Here is a 16,958-nt window from a genome sequence, read left to right as displayed (position 1 = left end):
TGTATTCTAAGCTACATGAAATTAGCAAAATCTGATAAATTTTATAGTCTTGAAATATGCACTATTCACTATAAAATTTGTCAGAATTTATCTTTTTATGCAGTCTAGAATATGAAGTAGTTTGTATTAAGATGTTGCACTATTGTAGTATACACCATTGGCTATCCCTAGAATTTTGTTTCGAATTTTTGAAATTTTAAGTGTTTGCAAATAAAGAGGTAGGTGTAGCTTAGAGGCTTGAGTTAAAAGGCCGAAATCAACACTTCCAGGCCCCCCAAAAAGGCAGCTCCAAATGCCAGCACCCCACCCGCCGGAGCAGCCGCATGAGACTCGCCGCCAGCCGCCCATCCCCGCCGGTCGCCACCCTCCTCGGCCGCTGCCGCACACCGCGCTGCCTCGCCCAGCTCCACGCCCGCATCGTGCGCCTCGGCCTCCACAACCAGCACGCCCTGCTCGCGCGCTTCGCCGCCGCCTGCGACGCCCTCGCCGCCCCCTCCGTCGCCGACTCCCTCCTCTCCGCCCTCCCTCCCCACGCCGTCCCGCTCAGCCTCCGCAACACCCTGCTCGCCTCGCTCTCCCGCCACTCCCCGCTCCACGCCGCTCTCGCGCAGTTCACTCTGATCCGCCGCACCGCCTCCCCCGACGCCTTCTCTTTCCCTTCCCTCCTCCGCGCGTGCGCCCGCGTGCCATGCGTGCACACCGGCTCCGCGCTGCACGCCGCGGCCATACGCCTCGGCGTCGACACCGACCTCTTCGTCCGCACGGCGCTCATCCAGTTCTACGGGAGGTGCAGCGCCGCCGGAGCAGCCCGGGCACTGTTCGACTCAATGGTCATAACCAGCGAGGTTTCCTGGACCTCCATCATCATGGTCTACGTCGACTGCGGTGACATCTTATCCGCCCGGGAGTGTTTTGATCGAATGCCACACAGGAACGTGGTCCATTGGAATGCCATGGTTCACGGGTATGTCAAGTGCGGGGACCTGGACAGTGCAAGGAGGCTGTTCGAAGAAATGCCCCAAAGAACCGCTGCGGCACACACATCGCTGATTGGTGGGTATGCAAAGGCAGGGGATATGCAAGGTGCCAAGCTGCTGTTCGATAAGCTGCAGGACCGGGATGTGTTCGCGTGGTCTGCGATGATATCAGGCTATGCGCAGAATGGCTACCCTCGAGAGGCTTTAAGGATTTTCAACCAGTTTCGTCAGAAAGACATATGCCCAGATGAGCTCGTTATCGTTGCTCTCATGACAGCCTGCTCCCAGCTGGGTAACATCATGTTGGCCAAATGGATTGAAGGTTACATTGTGCGCTATTCTATAGATATGAGCAATGCCCATGTGTTGGCGGGTCTCGTGAACATGAACGCAAAGTGCGGGAACATGGAGAGGGCTACTGTTTTGTTTGAGTCTATGCCGGTTCGAGATGTGTTCTCGTACTGTTCAATGATGCAAGGCCATTGCCTCCATGGTTCAGCTAACAAGGCTGTTGAGCTTTTCTCTAGGATGCTCTTGGAGGGCCTCTCTCCAGATAACGCCGTGTTTACGGTTGTTCTGACAGCTTGCAATCATGCTGGCCTGGTTGAAGAAGGGAAGAAGTACTTTGGCATGATGAAGAATGAGTACTTGATCGTGCCATGCGGCGATCACTATGCTTGCCTTGTAAGTCTTCTTGGACGTTTTGGGATGCTGAGAGATGCATATGAGATTATCAAGTCAATGCCTGGAAAACCTCATCCGGGATCATGGGGTGCATTGTTGGGTGGATGCATACTCCATGGTGATGTTGAACTTGGAAAAATTGCAGCGCAGAAGCTCTTTGAAGTTGAACCCGATAATGCTGGGAATTATGTCTCCCTGTCAAATATTTATGCTAACATTGACAGATGGGTGGATGTTTCTCAAGTTAGAGCTGAAATGACTGGAAAAGGGATCACGAAAATAGCAGGTCGAACCCTTGTTCTCCAGTGAAGCGTTAGGCGAGAAGATTGATGCATTTGTCTTGCCTTAGCTGTGCTGGAACTTATAGGAAAGTTGACTAGAATAATAGGCCTCTGTTGTGAATGTGGAAAAAGACAACATGTGTGTTTTTCATTGTTGACTCGTGATGGCTTAGATCATCTGGTTTACACTCAAATTGAAGATGTTTACGGTACAAGATGGCTCCCTTCTGACTTAGATGACATTGTAGTTTATGACCTGTCTCAGGTTAATCAGAGGCATGAAGCCATCCTAGGTAGAATGTTCGCTTCTGCATAGTGCTTCTACTTATTGCTGACATTGCCCCATGTTCAGAACCAGAGGATTATTTGATTGCTGGTGAGATATCATCCACCTCTGATGAGATGAAGTCCTGTGAGTATTCTTTCACACCGAGTCATTCCTTAATCTTCTTTACTGCCAATTATGCTATTCAATTAGTGTGATGCACTGCTGCTAATACGACTGTCCTATGTGATTACTATTTACTACCGAACTCCTGCTTCCAGCATACAAGGTAGTGCGGTTATGTCTGTAGTTGCAATGTAGATGAAAGCTATAACTTTGATGAATTGAAATCATATGTTTCACAAATATTTCAAGTATAAAAAACTTCTTACATAAAATGGTATATTTTTTACATTTGTTTTACTAATATACATATTTTGAACAACATATCAGTATAGTCTTTACACAACTTTTAGAATGTGAAAAGTTCCCTTTTCCTTCACAATGTGAATGCACGGATTGGCTATCTCTTAACTCTTAATATTACCTAGGTCTGTAACTATCTGCAACCCCCAAATCATCTAAAACACACCTTTTAACTATCAAAACGCTGGCTTCACTCCTTCGACCGATTCCAGAGTTGTTTTGACTGATGTTGGTGTCAGCTGTATGCTCCATCACCATCAGATTATATTAAAAAACCAAACAAAAAATAATATGAAATGGCTATCAGTGCCTCACTAGCTACCTTGCAATATTCTTCTTTGTCCTCTGTTCCTCCCTGTCTGCCATGCCTTGTCCTTGTACTCCAACTCACTCTGCCCTTGCTCCTGCACTCTTTGAGGAGGAGCTCCAAGTTATTCTCAAGCTTAGCACGGAGCACCTAACAGCAGACTCCCACAACAGGAACTGTGCAGAACGATTTTTGCTCTTAAAGTCTTTATGGCTATGCCCATTGTGTTTTTTTTTTCCATGACCGGCTGCTCCTCGTTCTGCTATGTCGTTTACATGGACTTGATTTTGGAGCTTCACTATGTCCGCTGTTGTCCCAGATGAACCCCGGCCCATGTCCCTCGCATTGCATCTGGACACCCACAACACCATGTCTAAGCCACTGTCAGACCCCAAGGGATGGGGTCTACCTCATGGTGAGATTAGGGTTGTGGAGGCAGAGGTGGTCTCCTGGAACAGGCACAAAATGGCGAATTTGTTGGCATGCAGCTTCCTCGCCCTGGTGGTGAAGTGTCGCCCATATGGCTGTGGATCAGCTCAGTGGAGGCTAGGGCGAGGATGGTAGAGGGATCAACGCTGGTTGTGCCGGCTGTCACCTCCGGGGCCACAAACTGGCACACGCTTTACCATGGTGGATGCAAAGACAGGGATGGGGAGGGAGATATAGAAAGCGAGAAAATATGGTTCTGAGGATGAGCACTTGTTCATGTAAGTGCCATATCAATGAAAACGTTTTCATGTATGCGCCACATCAGTGAAGAGCACACCTTTTAACTATCAAAACGCTGGCTTCACTCCTTCGACCGATTCCAGAGTTGTTTCGACTGATGTTGGTGTCAGCTGTATGCTCCATCACCATCAGATTATATTAAAAAACCAAACAAAAAATAATATGAAATGGCTATCAGTGCCTCACTAGCTACCTTGCAATATTCTTCTTTGTCCTCTGTTCCTCCCTGTCTGCCATGCCTTGTCCTTGTACTCCAACTCACTCTGCCCTTGCTCCTGCACTCTTTGAGGAGGAGCTCCAAGTTATTCTCAAGCTTAGCACGGAGCACCTAACAGCAGACTCCCACAACAGGAACTGTGCAGAACGATTTTTGCTCTTAAAGTCTTTATGGCTATGCCCATTGTGTTTTTTTTTCCATGACCGGCTGCTCCTCGTTCTGCTGTGTCGTTTACATGGACTTGATTTTGGAGCTTCACTATGTCCGCTGTTGTCCCAGATGAACCCCGGCCCATGTCCCTCGCATTGCATCTGGACACCCACAACACCATGTCTAAGCCACTGTCAGACCCCAATGGATGGGGTCTACCTCATGGTGAGATTAGGGTTGTGGAGGCAGAGGTGGTCTCCTGGAACAGGCACACAATGGCGAATTTGTTGGCATGCAGCTTCCTCGCCCTGGTGGTGAAGTGTCGCCCATATGGCTGTGGATCAGCTCAGTGGAGGCTAGGGCGAGGATGGTAGAGGGATCAACGCTGGTTGTGCCGGCTGTCACCTCCGGGGCCACAAACTGGCACACACTTTACCATGGTGGATGCAAAGACAGAGATGGGGAGGGAGATATAGAAAGCGAGAAAATATGGTTCTGAGGATGAGCACTTGTTCATGTAAGTGCCATATCAATGAAAACGTTTTCATGTAAGCGCCACATCAGTGAAGAGCACTTGTGGAACCAACCGACGGTTTCAAATAGTTAGCTGGTGAGGTTTAGGTGGTTTTACAGCTATGCTTGTGGTTTCTTGTGTGGCAGAAGCAAACCGAACCTCTGATCTTACCCAGACTCATAAAAAAATCTGCCTTACTATGTAAAATGGCGGTAGCTTCCGTTAATACTTTGGTAAGAAATGTCTCTCACATCTGTTTTTATTTGAGTATCCTAATGTCTTAGGTGAACTGGATGCCAAGTTTAATGGGGAAGGGATCCTTTTTAATGGGGCTTTGTGTAAACTGGCGGTAACTTTAGTTGATACTTTGGTAGAATTCTCTTAGATCCGCTTCTATTACTTGGGAAGGGGTTCTTTTTAGTTTCATCTGAGACATCCATACATATATTTCCATACTGGTGTAACTTTGAGATGCACCGTGTTAAATGCTCCATCTAGTTATTCAAGCTCTGTTGGCCTTTTATATAGATCTTTTTTTAAGGGAGATGCCTGGCGTTAGGAACTAGCCCTCTTTTCCTTGCAAAAAAGAAAAAAAAATGCTCTGTAAGCCTTGTTACCACCCCTCATGTAGGGCTGAGTTTTCAGTGCCACCATCTGTCAAATGAGCGTCTCTTCAGCAGTTTTGTGGAGTAAAGTTTCTAAGCATCATTGCCTCAACTATATTTCCTGAAGGCTCTAACTGCGGAGTTCAGTTGTACTTGCTAGCTAAATGTTGCAACTAAATAATTGCTATCATGAATGTGCCTCAGTGTGTTATTTGCAGGTACTGTGTGTGAAGGACCCATGTAGTATTGCACAATAATGCCCTGATCAAGAATTCAAGATACAAAGTGTTGGCATTTGATATGAAGGTACTTTTCAGCTTCACATTGTAAAGTTACGTAGAGGACATGTTGCACGCCCAGTTGTTGATACTTCTCCATGACACATGCTCTAATCTCATCGATATGTGAATGGGGGACCTTTATTCACAGGTATTTCTCCTTTGGATTAATGTGCATGAATTTGGAAATATGTATCTGTTATTTCAATTATTCATAATGCCTGCATGACCTGCCATGTTTTGCTGTAGAATATAAGTCTTACAAAGGTGTAGTTCGATATGTTGATAATTACATGAATATCATTGCAAATGTTGCAGCTATGCGCAATTTTAACAAATCTTAAGAGGGTGGCATTCATACATTTAGGCTGCGATTGCATTGAGGTTGATTATGATAATCCAGTTTATCCAACTAGCTTTTGTCCATTTCACCGTTTGACCAACCAGATTTTTCATGCTTTCCTGTCTATTTTTCCGTGGCAGATTGTAAAAATAAATTCAGTACAACACAGTTCAGCAATTGCAAACTGGGCCTCAATTTTAAGACAAAATTTAGCATAAATAAACAAATTGATAAAGCCCTGTTATCATACTTAATATAATACCTTTGTTATGCCCTTACACATTAACTCCATGGATGACTCTGTTAATGCTTGATAGTAAGGCTAAAGTAAACAAGTGAAATATTGCCATTGCTCAGGTTTGAAAGGTTCTCTAGTCACAGTGCGAACCATTATTCAGTTTATTTGTGTAGAAATCTTGAGAAAAACAGTCATGTTTCAAAATTTGGGTACATCTACACTTCCCTCATAATGGTCACACTGTTTCAGGTCCGGAATAGGGTTTTTGAACTATTGTTGCATATGGCAGGCACGGAAGTATATTATATAAACCTAGATAACTTATTTTTGTCTCACTTGATGGAATCCAGAAGGCTATGCTTTAGTTACTATACTAAAATTTCAAGCAGTTTCTCAGATCTCAATTGATGCAAACTTGCTGTTTTACTTTTAGCTTGATGAAAGGTGCTTTCGAATGCTTGAATTTGGAAATTTCGTTATTGCTGGTTGTAGAACAGTACGTCAGAAACATGTCCCACACTTATTAAATCATATGTTCTTCATCCTAGTCTTAAAGAAAGTGATTAGACCGTTTCCTGCATGGAATCAAGTGGATTACCTTATGTAGGCCCTCTGGCCATTGAATCTGCATGTGAAGTTCCTACACATGGTTCTGTGGTCCTGCATCATATGGTTGAGAAATGTTGAAGTTGATAGTAGTTTTTAACTTTGTAAATCCATGTTAGTTATTCCCCCTAGCATACAGAACTAGGATGATAATTCCTTAGATAGATATGCATGTCAGTAAATCAGTGGATATTGTTGGGAGAGATAATTGCTTAAAAAATAAGATGGAGCTAAACCAGCTAGCAAAATGGCCACCTTCTCTCAGGATTATTATACACAGTTGTTGACTATTGAGACCATGAATTTGCACTATGGTTTTGAGACTTCTTGTTAGAAAATACAGTGTCGGCCTGTAGTTAAGAGCATGAATAGGCACTATGTTGCACTGTATCATTGATTATTCCTGTATCTCCAATTCTTCATAATCATATGTATATCACGATTTACATAAGATCTGGGTATGACGATGTAGTGGGATCATTGGCTGAGTCATGATCTTCTGTCTTTTCTGATTATAGAAAGGATATAGTACATTCATAGATACATGATACCTCTCTCAAGTTTAGTGTTTACATGTGCTCGCCTAGGTATATAGACCTCATCCAATCACCTACCCTGTTGGAGCACCTCTACCATTAGGCTCCGTTTATGGCAGACAAACTTATAACCATGTCGACCCTAGGTGTATTAATAACTTGCTGCTGCATCAACAACGCTATCCCAGGTCAGTGAACTTGTTCTTAATTAAACCACAATATGATTCAAACATCTCGCTTATGATATTTGTACTAGCTAGTACTAGCCTACAAGAGTAACGACAATTTGGGAAATATATAAATAATGCCATTAAATTCTCTGGCTATCTGGTTGGTCTATGTTAGATTCTTCGTGGGATGTGTGCATTGCAGCACTATGTCTTTAGGTGGGCGTGTGCACGAGCGCCTGTGTCTACTGTGTTCATGTTGCAGCACGTGGCTAACATTATCATGCACGAACTGAATCCTGGAATGATATCGTGTCGAAACTATCAGCACGATAGGAGGTGCAACTAAATATATGCTACGTACTTGATTTTGTTAGGGAGAATAATGGAGTTATTTTTACTAAGAATAATGTCATGTACAAATAAATTTAAATTCCTTAACAAATAAGATTTACAAATGGGGTTTCCGTACAGGTTGGATTAGAGCTTGACCACTTAGGAATGCCTTAACATCCAATGTCCTCTTACTGCATATCTATCAGTAACATGGTGCATTAGTGTTTTTACTGATATCTGCCAGAAAGAAGCTTCAGTTCAGAACACAGAAGAGATGCATTGAGGTAAATGTTCAGTAAGCATATAAAATACATAAGCTGATTAGTACGTACAGTGAATAAAGAATGAATAAAGATCTAGAGTAGTCCAAAGGGTTTGACATTAGGACTGGACTCTTGAGTATGATACTTATGGGGGTATTATGAGGTTCAAATCTTTAGGTTATCTTTATCGAGGTTAGGCTATGAAGTTTGGAGTAGTATCTTCAAATCAATTGGGCTAGTAGTTTTCCTCTCGCAACGTGTCGGTAGTTTACTCCCGAGTTCGTACTAGCATTAAAAGGAGCTAAACTTTGCGTAACAAAGTTTAATGCGATGCCTGCACTCTAAGTCCACTCTCTTTGAAATAGCGTTAAACAAATCCTATAGCTTAATGCATAGTTAGTTGCATACGCTCGTGCGTGTGAGCAGAGATTAGGTGTTTGACTCACTCCTGCAGCATTAATGCTATAAAGGTTCCCTTTAATTATGATTAGGATATGATATTTGGCCTTAACCAATATGAACCTGGGGTTTAGAGAGAACCGTGGCACTTAAACCCCATGCTAACAGCATGGTTAAAATAATAAGGAGATGTTCCCTTCGTGGGTGGGATGATCTATTTTTTATTCTTCCAATGCAACAAGAGAAGACATGGCAAAATAATGGCCCACGGTCTATGGCTGATTGGGAAGATTATTTCTGTAGTTACTCCTTACTCACTCTTTCTTTTCACTCACGAAACATGTCAGTAATAGTCATAATAGTTCTCCGTATGTCCAAGTGTGTATTCTTTTAGCATGAGCGCTCAAATCTTCAGAAGACGTAGAACTGTGTCAAAATTTTGAGATAAAATTATCACCAAGTTTTTTGATTTGTTGAATCGATAAATTGCAGAGTACTTTATAAAGCAGTAACTCAGTCATGAGTTCACTAATTCATTTTTCTGCTTCTTTTCCCTTTCAGGATTTTAAGGTAGCATATCAGGCCACTGGCCACGGACCATATATCATCTTTGTCTAGCCAAGTGCCAAATTAGTGCTCACGATTCAAGATAAATTTCTGCATGGTACAACTGTGGTGAGCCAGTGATACTTCAAATTTCTATTAATTTTCGGTTTTACCAGAAATGTTTTTGCAAGAAATATTTCCATAGTTTTAATTTCTGAGCAAACTACCTAAAGGAACATCAGTTAATGCTATAAGTGAAATTCTCATCATACTGAATCAATCGTTTAATCAGTTTGTGTTTACTTCCACAAAGAACAACGGTTAAGCTGGGTTGAAAAATGACCTCCAAAGCAGATTATCCAATTCTCCGGGTCTAATCTTATCTTAAACATCTCAGCTTCTGTTATCATTATGGCCGACTATGATGGTTTTGTTGAATCATTTTTTTTACATGTTTTGTCATTTGGTTAGCTGCTTTGATATGTGGAAAGATGATTTTCTAGTATAAAAATGATGTATACCATCTTAAGAAAATTCTACATAAACATGATTCCACGTCTAAAATTTGAGATCTTGAGCTCGCGTGCGTGACGGCGCAATGCAACCTGAGCCGCATGATTTTTCAAGGGTTAAGTGCACTTTTGGTCCCTTAAGTCTGGTAAAAGTCTAATTTCAGTCCCTTAACTCTGTTTTGGCTTAAATCTGCCCTTGAACTTTTAATTAAGTCCAGTTTTGATTCCTGGCAGCTTAATGATGGTTTACTGGTTTTGGACTCTTTTTTGCCACCATGGACAAAATTGGCCAGTTTTAATCTGCGTGGGATTATTTGTCAGCGAATAGAAGAAATCCCCTTGCCCTAACACACAGGTGCGCTGCCTCCACCTTTCTTGCTTGGTGCAGCCGTCCTCCACACTTCAGCCGCCCCCGCCTTTCCTTCCGACACAAAAGCCCTCGCATGTCTGCCATTTCTTCCTTTCCCCCCCGGCTTATCCGCCCACGTAGTGTCAGGCGCTGCCGCTAGGTGTTGGGGAAGAGTTAGGGTTACTACGCCAAACAGGTAATGATCACGATCTGGCAGGCAAACGCTCGTAATGCCAAGTGCATAACTGATATCGAGGTGATATGGACCTAAGTGGACTAAATCTCTCCAAATATGTCCATGGTGACAAAAAAAGAGTAAAAAACCAGTTAATCATCGTTAAACCTCTGCCAGGGACCAAAATTGGACTTAATTAAGAGTTCGAGGGCAGGTTTAGACCAAAATAGAGTTAGGGGACCAAAGTTAGACTTTTGCAAAACATGAGGGACCAAAAATGCACTTAACCCTTTCTTTTATTCTGAAAATCAGTCGCATCTACATATTCCAGTGACTTCCGGATCATGTATGGAACCTAAACACACCTTGACACCAGTGACATAAATCAGCATCATGTGAGAGGTCATGTACTCATGGTTACCATCACAACACAAATAGTCTGGGTACAAATACACAACTCAAAATAGGGTAGCAAAAATGAAAAAAAACTCAACCATATAATTAAACTAAACAATAAAAAGAACAGCGCAACCGCAACAATGTTGCACTCAGTTCCATTCCTTTGCTCTGTATGAGTACAGAGAAGAAGATGTAGCACCACAGACCACAAGAACAACAAACCCGCGAGATGATTCGCCCAGGAGACTTTTCCTTTATAACCTGCAATTAAGCTCCTTAGATCCCTCCATGAAATTAAAGAAGAGCACATGGGTCTGGCCACAAACACCGACTAATCGCAATTCTGTACGTGCAAGAAACATTTTAAACCATATCCTGTACTAAGTAACCTAGTGCCATAGTTATGAGCTCCAGTTCAGGTCAAACCTCCTTGTCTCCGGAGTTGAGCCGGGGTTGCCTTCAACCCCAGACCTCTTTACCTGCAATGTTAAACACCATCTATCATGGCGAATGATGGCGAGATATTATACGCATCGGTAAACTGAATTTGATCTTTGATCCCGAGGCTGATAGCACTGGCTCTGGATCCCAAACCATCCATTACTGCTTCCATTTGCCTGAAAACGAGGCATTGATGGTGTAATTAGTCCTAACAAAGAAAAAAAGAGTTCCATATGGCTCTCTCTTAACTATGTAGAGGAGGAGGAGCAGCAGCAGCAGCATTGACCAAACCAATTGCAACACACAAACCAAAACAGCTTTAAGTGAGTTGTATGCTATCTCATCATTAATCAAGGTGGGATTTGGAAGCAATCTTGGGGGATTACATTAGTGAGTTATGACTTAAGCTAGTTTCAAACTTTTCTTAAATGCAAGGGCTCACCCTCTTTAAGAAGTCAACTCTCAGAGTTAATATCAGCTGTCAGCAATTAAACACAGCGAGCGAGCTGGAAACAAACAAAATCCCCAACGGAGCGGGCGATGATATTAGAAGAAGGGAAGAGGGGGCTGCTCTTATGTGCATGAAACAAATTGGCATTGATGTATTGCTTATCTCTTCGTCATTGCTGTATGAGGATGCGCACCAGAGGCAACCGCGCGCATGGGTGCACACATAGGCCTTGCGTTTGCACCATTTAAAGGCCTAAAAATTGCAGAGTAGCAGCATATATCTTCAAGAACCCCATAAAACCATGGATGGCTCAACATTCAAGTCTATTCAGTACTACTCCTTTTTTAGCTACGCAGTGCATTTGAGACACTGTGCCCAATTGAATCCCATTCAAGATCGATCACATTCAAGTTATGAAATCGATTGGGGGCCAGTCAAATTTTTATAAGCTTTCGAAGCAATTAGAAGGACACATATTGATGAGGTTCAACTGTCAACTACACGTCCAATAATAATAATTGTCATAATTACCTGACGAGTGTATCAAACTTCCTGGCATGTACATTTTCGAGATATAAAAGCTGTAGGAGGCCAGTCATTTGCAAACTTTTGGGACGTTTGAATTGCCATGATGTCTCATGTTTCAAGTAAACGCAATTTTGAAAATGACCACGCAGCGAGGAGATTGTCCCGCTCGTATATGCGGATTCTGTTTCGAAAACATGACAGAAAGGAAGTGTAGGGTAAGGGCTAATACTATTGGCAAGCCGAAAGCACTGGCCAACAGTTTCAAAACCAGAATAAAAAAGAAGATTCGTCATTGATTTTCTTCATTAGGGTGTGGATGAAAGAAAAGCAATGCAGAACGTGTAAAACTTTAACTGCAGCTACATGCTCCGGGCTCTGTACTCTCCATTTAGATTGCGTATCTTGTGTGCATGAGTAGCCCTCTCACCTCGCACCTCTCTTCCACCCAGACACAGATTATTCAGCCATGCCACTCTCCCTCCAACCATGATTTCCTGGGTAATAAAATGCCTCTCCGTGTACATGCTCGCAAGAGAGAGAAGCAGAGTACCTCTCCTCACTGTTGCATTAAACAAAACCAATTGACCTCTCCCCGTCCATCTTCCCTCCCCCACTATAAATACTTGCCATCTCTTTTCCAACCACACCAACGCTCCTATCATTCCAACGCTCAGAGTTCTCTCCTTCCAGAGCATCCCCTCCCTGTCGCTGCACGCCTCCTGCCTCTCCAACAACGGTAAGTTAATTCCTTCCCTATACCCATCTCTAATCCCCTTACGAGTTGCAACGATCGATCGATAATACCTTTCAGCATGTATGCTAATGGACTGTTTTGACGTGTGCAGACCTGAGGATGAGCCGCAGCAACAAGAGGAGCTCATCAAAGGGCCTCGACCTGAAGCTGAACCTCTCGCTGACGACGAGAGGGGACTCCTCCAACAACAGGGTGATGGCCAACGATGAGGAGTCGTCCCCGAGCTCCTGCCTGTCTTCGGAGAACGAGCACGGCCTGCAGTGGTCCAACAGCCCCGAGGCGACGTCCATGGTGCTTGCGGCCTGCCCCCGCTGCTTCATCTATGTCATGCTCCCGCAGGATGACCCTCGGTGCCCCCAGTGCAAGAGCCCCGTGCTTCTCGACTTCCTCCAGGACAATACCAGCAGCAACAACAAGAGCAGCAACGGCAGCAGGAAGAGCAGGAGGGGGTGAAAGAAGAGAACGGTCAAGAGGCAGCTCTCCTTTGGCATCAAGAAAAATGCGTTTATATGAATGAAGTCCTAGGTCCAGTAGTTCTCTTTCGTTTGGTTGTTTCTTCAGTGTAACCATGATATGTCAGTACTAAGATCGTGAGGCTGGCATATTTCCATGTGCTAGTGCCGCGATTTCGATATATCATGGGTACACTGGGGACTATATCCCCTCTCCTGGGTTCTTCTCTAGTGGTTCTAAATGAAGTAGACTTCTTTAGGCATAGGACCAGACTTCTTCTCTTTTGTTTCTTATTTTCAAGACAACAAAAAAAGTTTATCCCTGACGTCTCGAGTCAGGATGAGATAATATCATTCTAAAACATCTACAATCTCAAGCTTCTGCGATTGCAGACCATGAGCAGCTGTGTGTGTGTGTGTGTGTGTGTGTGTGTGTGTGTGTGTGTGTTCGTTCTTTTGTGTTCAGACTTCAGACAAGGTAGAATGGGGAAAGCACAAGAAGAACAGTCAACCCAAGATTTTCTCAAAGAAATACACAGAGTCAACCCCAGAAATGAAGTGTTAGGAATTTGTCGCCACAGTTTAGTTGAACTAACCAAATTGCACTACTACTCCCACGTTGCAAAAATAACGAGGATTCTTACCTACTATCCTTGAAAAAGACATCATGTAATTAAAAAGGTGACGAAATTTCAAATCGCAAGGAGATATAGTATTTCGAAGCAGTTGAACAGTCTACGCTGTGACGCCATGCAATGAATACCGGTTGATTTGAGCATCCATCACTCTATCTCTTGCCATTATACTTCCATCTGAATAGTACGTGCATTGTGACGCAGAAAGCCAGCAACCTAACTTAATGCCCGCTTTGGTCAACTTTGCAGGCCGATAGATTTATGTTTACTCGACGGAGACATCTCAGGTTAAGTCCACATCATCATAACCAGATACGTAGACCAGCCATACTACTAGTTGGCTTGAATCACATCAGAAAGGGAAAAGGAAGAACAGATATGTAATGAAAAAACATGTGCTTTATAAAGTGTTTGTACCTTAGTTTGTGTTGATTGGAACGGTAAGCATGTCACTTTCATTTCATCTATCAGAGAAAAGATGGGTGTATCAGGATGTCTTCCCGTGTCATTCAACGACAAGGCAACAAAAGAGGAAATGACCCTGATGCTACAAGAGGATAGTAGATGACATACATGGATGTGTGAGATTTTTCTGTTCTTTCCTTCTCCAGTAACTAGCAAACATATCATCCAAACAAAGTCGACATTCCTGCATTGCAAGCAAATACTTTCTGGAAATGAGATCAGAAGATTGTAGAACCACTTAGTGTGCATATCATCACAACCTAGTAATGTGTAATAGATAAGCAATCAACTAATCTGTATACAATCATCGAAACTTACAACCATAAGAGTATATTAAAAACAGACAACTCCAGGCCTGAATGGATCACTGAAAATAAGGGATCTGGATAAATTAATGAAAGGGAACTTTCTAAATTCTGAAGATAAATTTTAATCGCAGGCCTTCCACTGTTGGGTTCAGGGATCTTCTTAACTCGAAAGAGCGATCGGCATTCAAGATTCAGAAGTAACAAGCACCGGTATATATGTATTCAGATGTTCATGATGCGGAGGGTCAGGCCACATAAGCTTTTCGTCCTAATGTCAGATGTGTGTTTATTAGAGTCAAGATGAGAAGAGGCAGTTATGGATCACTGTCCGAGTAGCAGTAAATATGAATGAGAATGAGCACCACTTGTACAGACAATATTGAGAAGGATCAGAAATAAGCTAAGCAGCATTTCTGGTGTTCTTAAAAATCTTAATGGCTATATTTGTGGAGCGTCATCGAAACAATATCCTTGGAAAATAAATTGATGGGTGATACTTCTGCGCCAATATTTTCCGAGACCGCCTGATTTAAATATTTATTTCGACCAGTTAGCAGGTTAGATGTGTTCTCTTCACAAATATTTTGGCTGCAAGACCTGCATCATCTTGACGCCTTGTTCTAATACAAAATGGTGAACACTTTGGTGTGTGTTGGAGAAAAAAATCCTTTGCAACCAATGCATTAGCAGAAGAATACGCTAGGAAACAATATCGATCTTCTTGGGTACTGATATGCCTAACTCATAGTTGTTCAAGGCCAGTAGAGTCTGCATCTGCAAAAGTATCTATAGCTATGCTATGGCAGCAGTTCAAGAATGCGACATTTTTACTACAGGTGAAACGCCAAAAACAGGAAAAGTGACCAATAAACATCTCCCTCGAATTTACTCTTCAAATACAGCAGGTGCAGACTTGCTGCTCTGCCCTGTTTGCTGTTGATTCTTTCCCCTTTTGTTCGGTCAGCAATTCACATTGGATACATGGATTGGATAAACAAATTCAGCACTACCACGCCCAGCAACAAGATGAAGTTTCACAAATTCTGATTGGATAAGGCCTGCAGAATGCCAGAATTCACAGTACTGCAACATGAAAATTTGGTTTCAATGGGATACGGAATCCAGGGCGTGCTAGAGCTAAACCCCGCAAAACGACCCACGTATAGCACAAAAACATGCCAATTGCGAGGGGAAAGAGGCCTCAAAGTCCTCAAATCAGGGTTATTGCATTGCAACAAAACAAAAAGGAAAACGAAACGTACCTACAGATTGGCACCAGAAAAGTTGAGGGAGAAAGGGGGACGACCTAGACCGCCCCCTCGGATGGAGACCAACGAAGGCTACCAACGGCGAAGCCCTCGCTTCGACTCTTCAGAACGTCGGGAGGCGGCTAGGCGCGACAAGAAGCGCCGGCCGGAGACGACGCGACGCAAGAAAATTTTCAGTCCGGGGCATGAGGTCAGATACTTCAAGAAAAAAAAGATTCGGGCATGGGCTCTGATTATACTGTGGGCTTAGAATAATATGTATCCAAGAAGTTCATCGGCCCAAGGAGAGTATGGCTTTAGTGCAATTAGCCCATTCGAAAATCTGTCCAAAATTCAACCTGCCTGGCAGTTTTTTTCCCTATATATATATGTTCTAGAGGTTTTCCCCCTTTTTTTTTTTGAAACATGGCGCAATCCCTATAAATGAGCATACTCACAACCTATGCCTATAAGAACCTATGGCAGACTGAACTAGCACATCTTAGGGTTGACAAAGTCACCATATGAGCTGTGTTTTTTACGGCCTAACCTACCACTTGAAAGAATATTGCCAATTAATTTTTGGAATAAATCTCGGTTAATGGGAACACCTGTGCTAAGACTTGAACCCTGGTAGACAGGTTTCACCCGAAGAGGAAACATTTAGTCCGCTCTTGTTTTAATTGGAAAAAAAAGTTACCACTAGAACACCTAGCCGCCAAAAAAGTTAGCTCCTCACATCGGCCCCTCAGGCCTCCACATATCTACGTTTAGAGCACGGCCTTTTCTTTTATTTAGAATCATGCATAGAGAGTGACACTTGTTTCAACGGTAGACACAACGTCACGCGGAAAAAATTTCACATGGCTCTACCCCTCCTGGTTGGGATTGTTGGCTTTAAAACCTGGCTAAGGCTATGTAACAAACATGGTCAATGCTAAATTCGTCATCGGTGATTTTGTGTAAAAATATATCTCGTGGGTTTTTATGTTTTTTCTACGGTGCTAATTATTGTCAACTCAGTCATCGCAAAACCCTACCGATCAAGATTGATGTAGGGCCCTAAGAATAGGAATAATCGTTCCCTAGAGCAATCAAAATTGAAGTGGCGCATGAAATGATTCTCGACAGACAAAACAGATTCAGAGCGGTAACTTTGCCCACAAAATACCAAAACATTAAGCATCGACGACACTGAACAGATAAGAGACGATTCTCGACAAGATAAGTTCGCTGTTCGCCTACAGGCAAATCAGGTCACTTCACTCGCACCTACTACTACTCTCGATTTGTCCAAGCTAGCCTTGTCCGGTCAAATTTTCGTCTTTGTCCCAGTGATCCATCGTACAGTTCCCTATGATCCTGTCTCTCGATT

General features: G+C 43.1%; 2 protein-coding genes across 3 annotated transcripts; both read left to right on the top strand.

Annotated features, from left to right (window-relative positions):
• Nucleotides 1-323: 323 nt before the first annotated feature.
• LOC124672092 (putative pentatricopeptide repeat-containing protein At5g37570) lies at nucleotides 324-1,970 on the top strand. The gene has a single exon (XM_047208378.1). The coding sequence runs from the start codon at nucleotides 324-326 to the stop codon at nucleotides 1,968-1,970; it is 1,647 nt and encodes a 548-aa protein (XP_047064334.1).
• A 289-nt stretch (nucleotides 1,971-2,259) lies between these two features.
• Nucleotides 2,260-13,267, top strand: LOC124676424 (protein GL2-INTERACTING REPRESSOR 1-like). 2 transcript variants are annotated; one of them, XM_047212491.1, is made up of 4 exons: nucleotides 2,260-2,354; nucleotides 5,360-5,584; nucleotides 8,883-12,458; nucleotides 12,568-13,267. In XM_047212491.1, exon 4 carries the CDS (start codon nucleotides 12,576-12,578, stop codon nucleotides 12,927-12,929), a length of 354 nt encoding a protein of 117 aa, XP_047068447.1. In that variant the 5' UTR covers nucleotides 2,260-2,354; nucleotides 5,360-5,584; nucleotides 8,883-12,458; nucleotides 12,568-12,575; the 3' UTR covers nucleotides 12,930-13,267. The 2 variants fall into 2 exon arrangements, with proteins under 2 accessions (XP_047068447.1, XP_047068448.1); XM_047212492.1 differs by lacking the exons at nucleotides 2,260-2,354; nucleotides 5,360-5,584 and adding an exon at nucleotides 7,617-7,943.
• The last annotated feature ends 3,691 nt before the right edge of the window (nucleotides 13,268-16,958 follow it).

Source organism: Lolium rigidum, chromosome 7 (assembly GCF_022539505.1).
Source record: "Lolium rigidum isolate FL_2022 chromosome 7, APGP_CSIRO_Lrig_0.1, whole genome shotgun sequence".
Taxonomy (NCBI): Eukaryota; Viridiplantae; Streptophyta; class Magnoliopsida; order Poales; family Poaceae; genus Lolium; species Lolium rigidum.
Note: the sequence above shows the minus strand (reverse complement) of the source record. Positions and strands in the feature narration are given on the sequence as shown.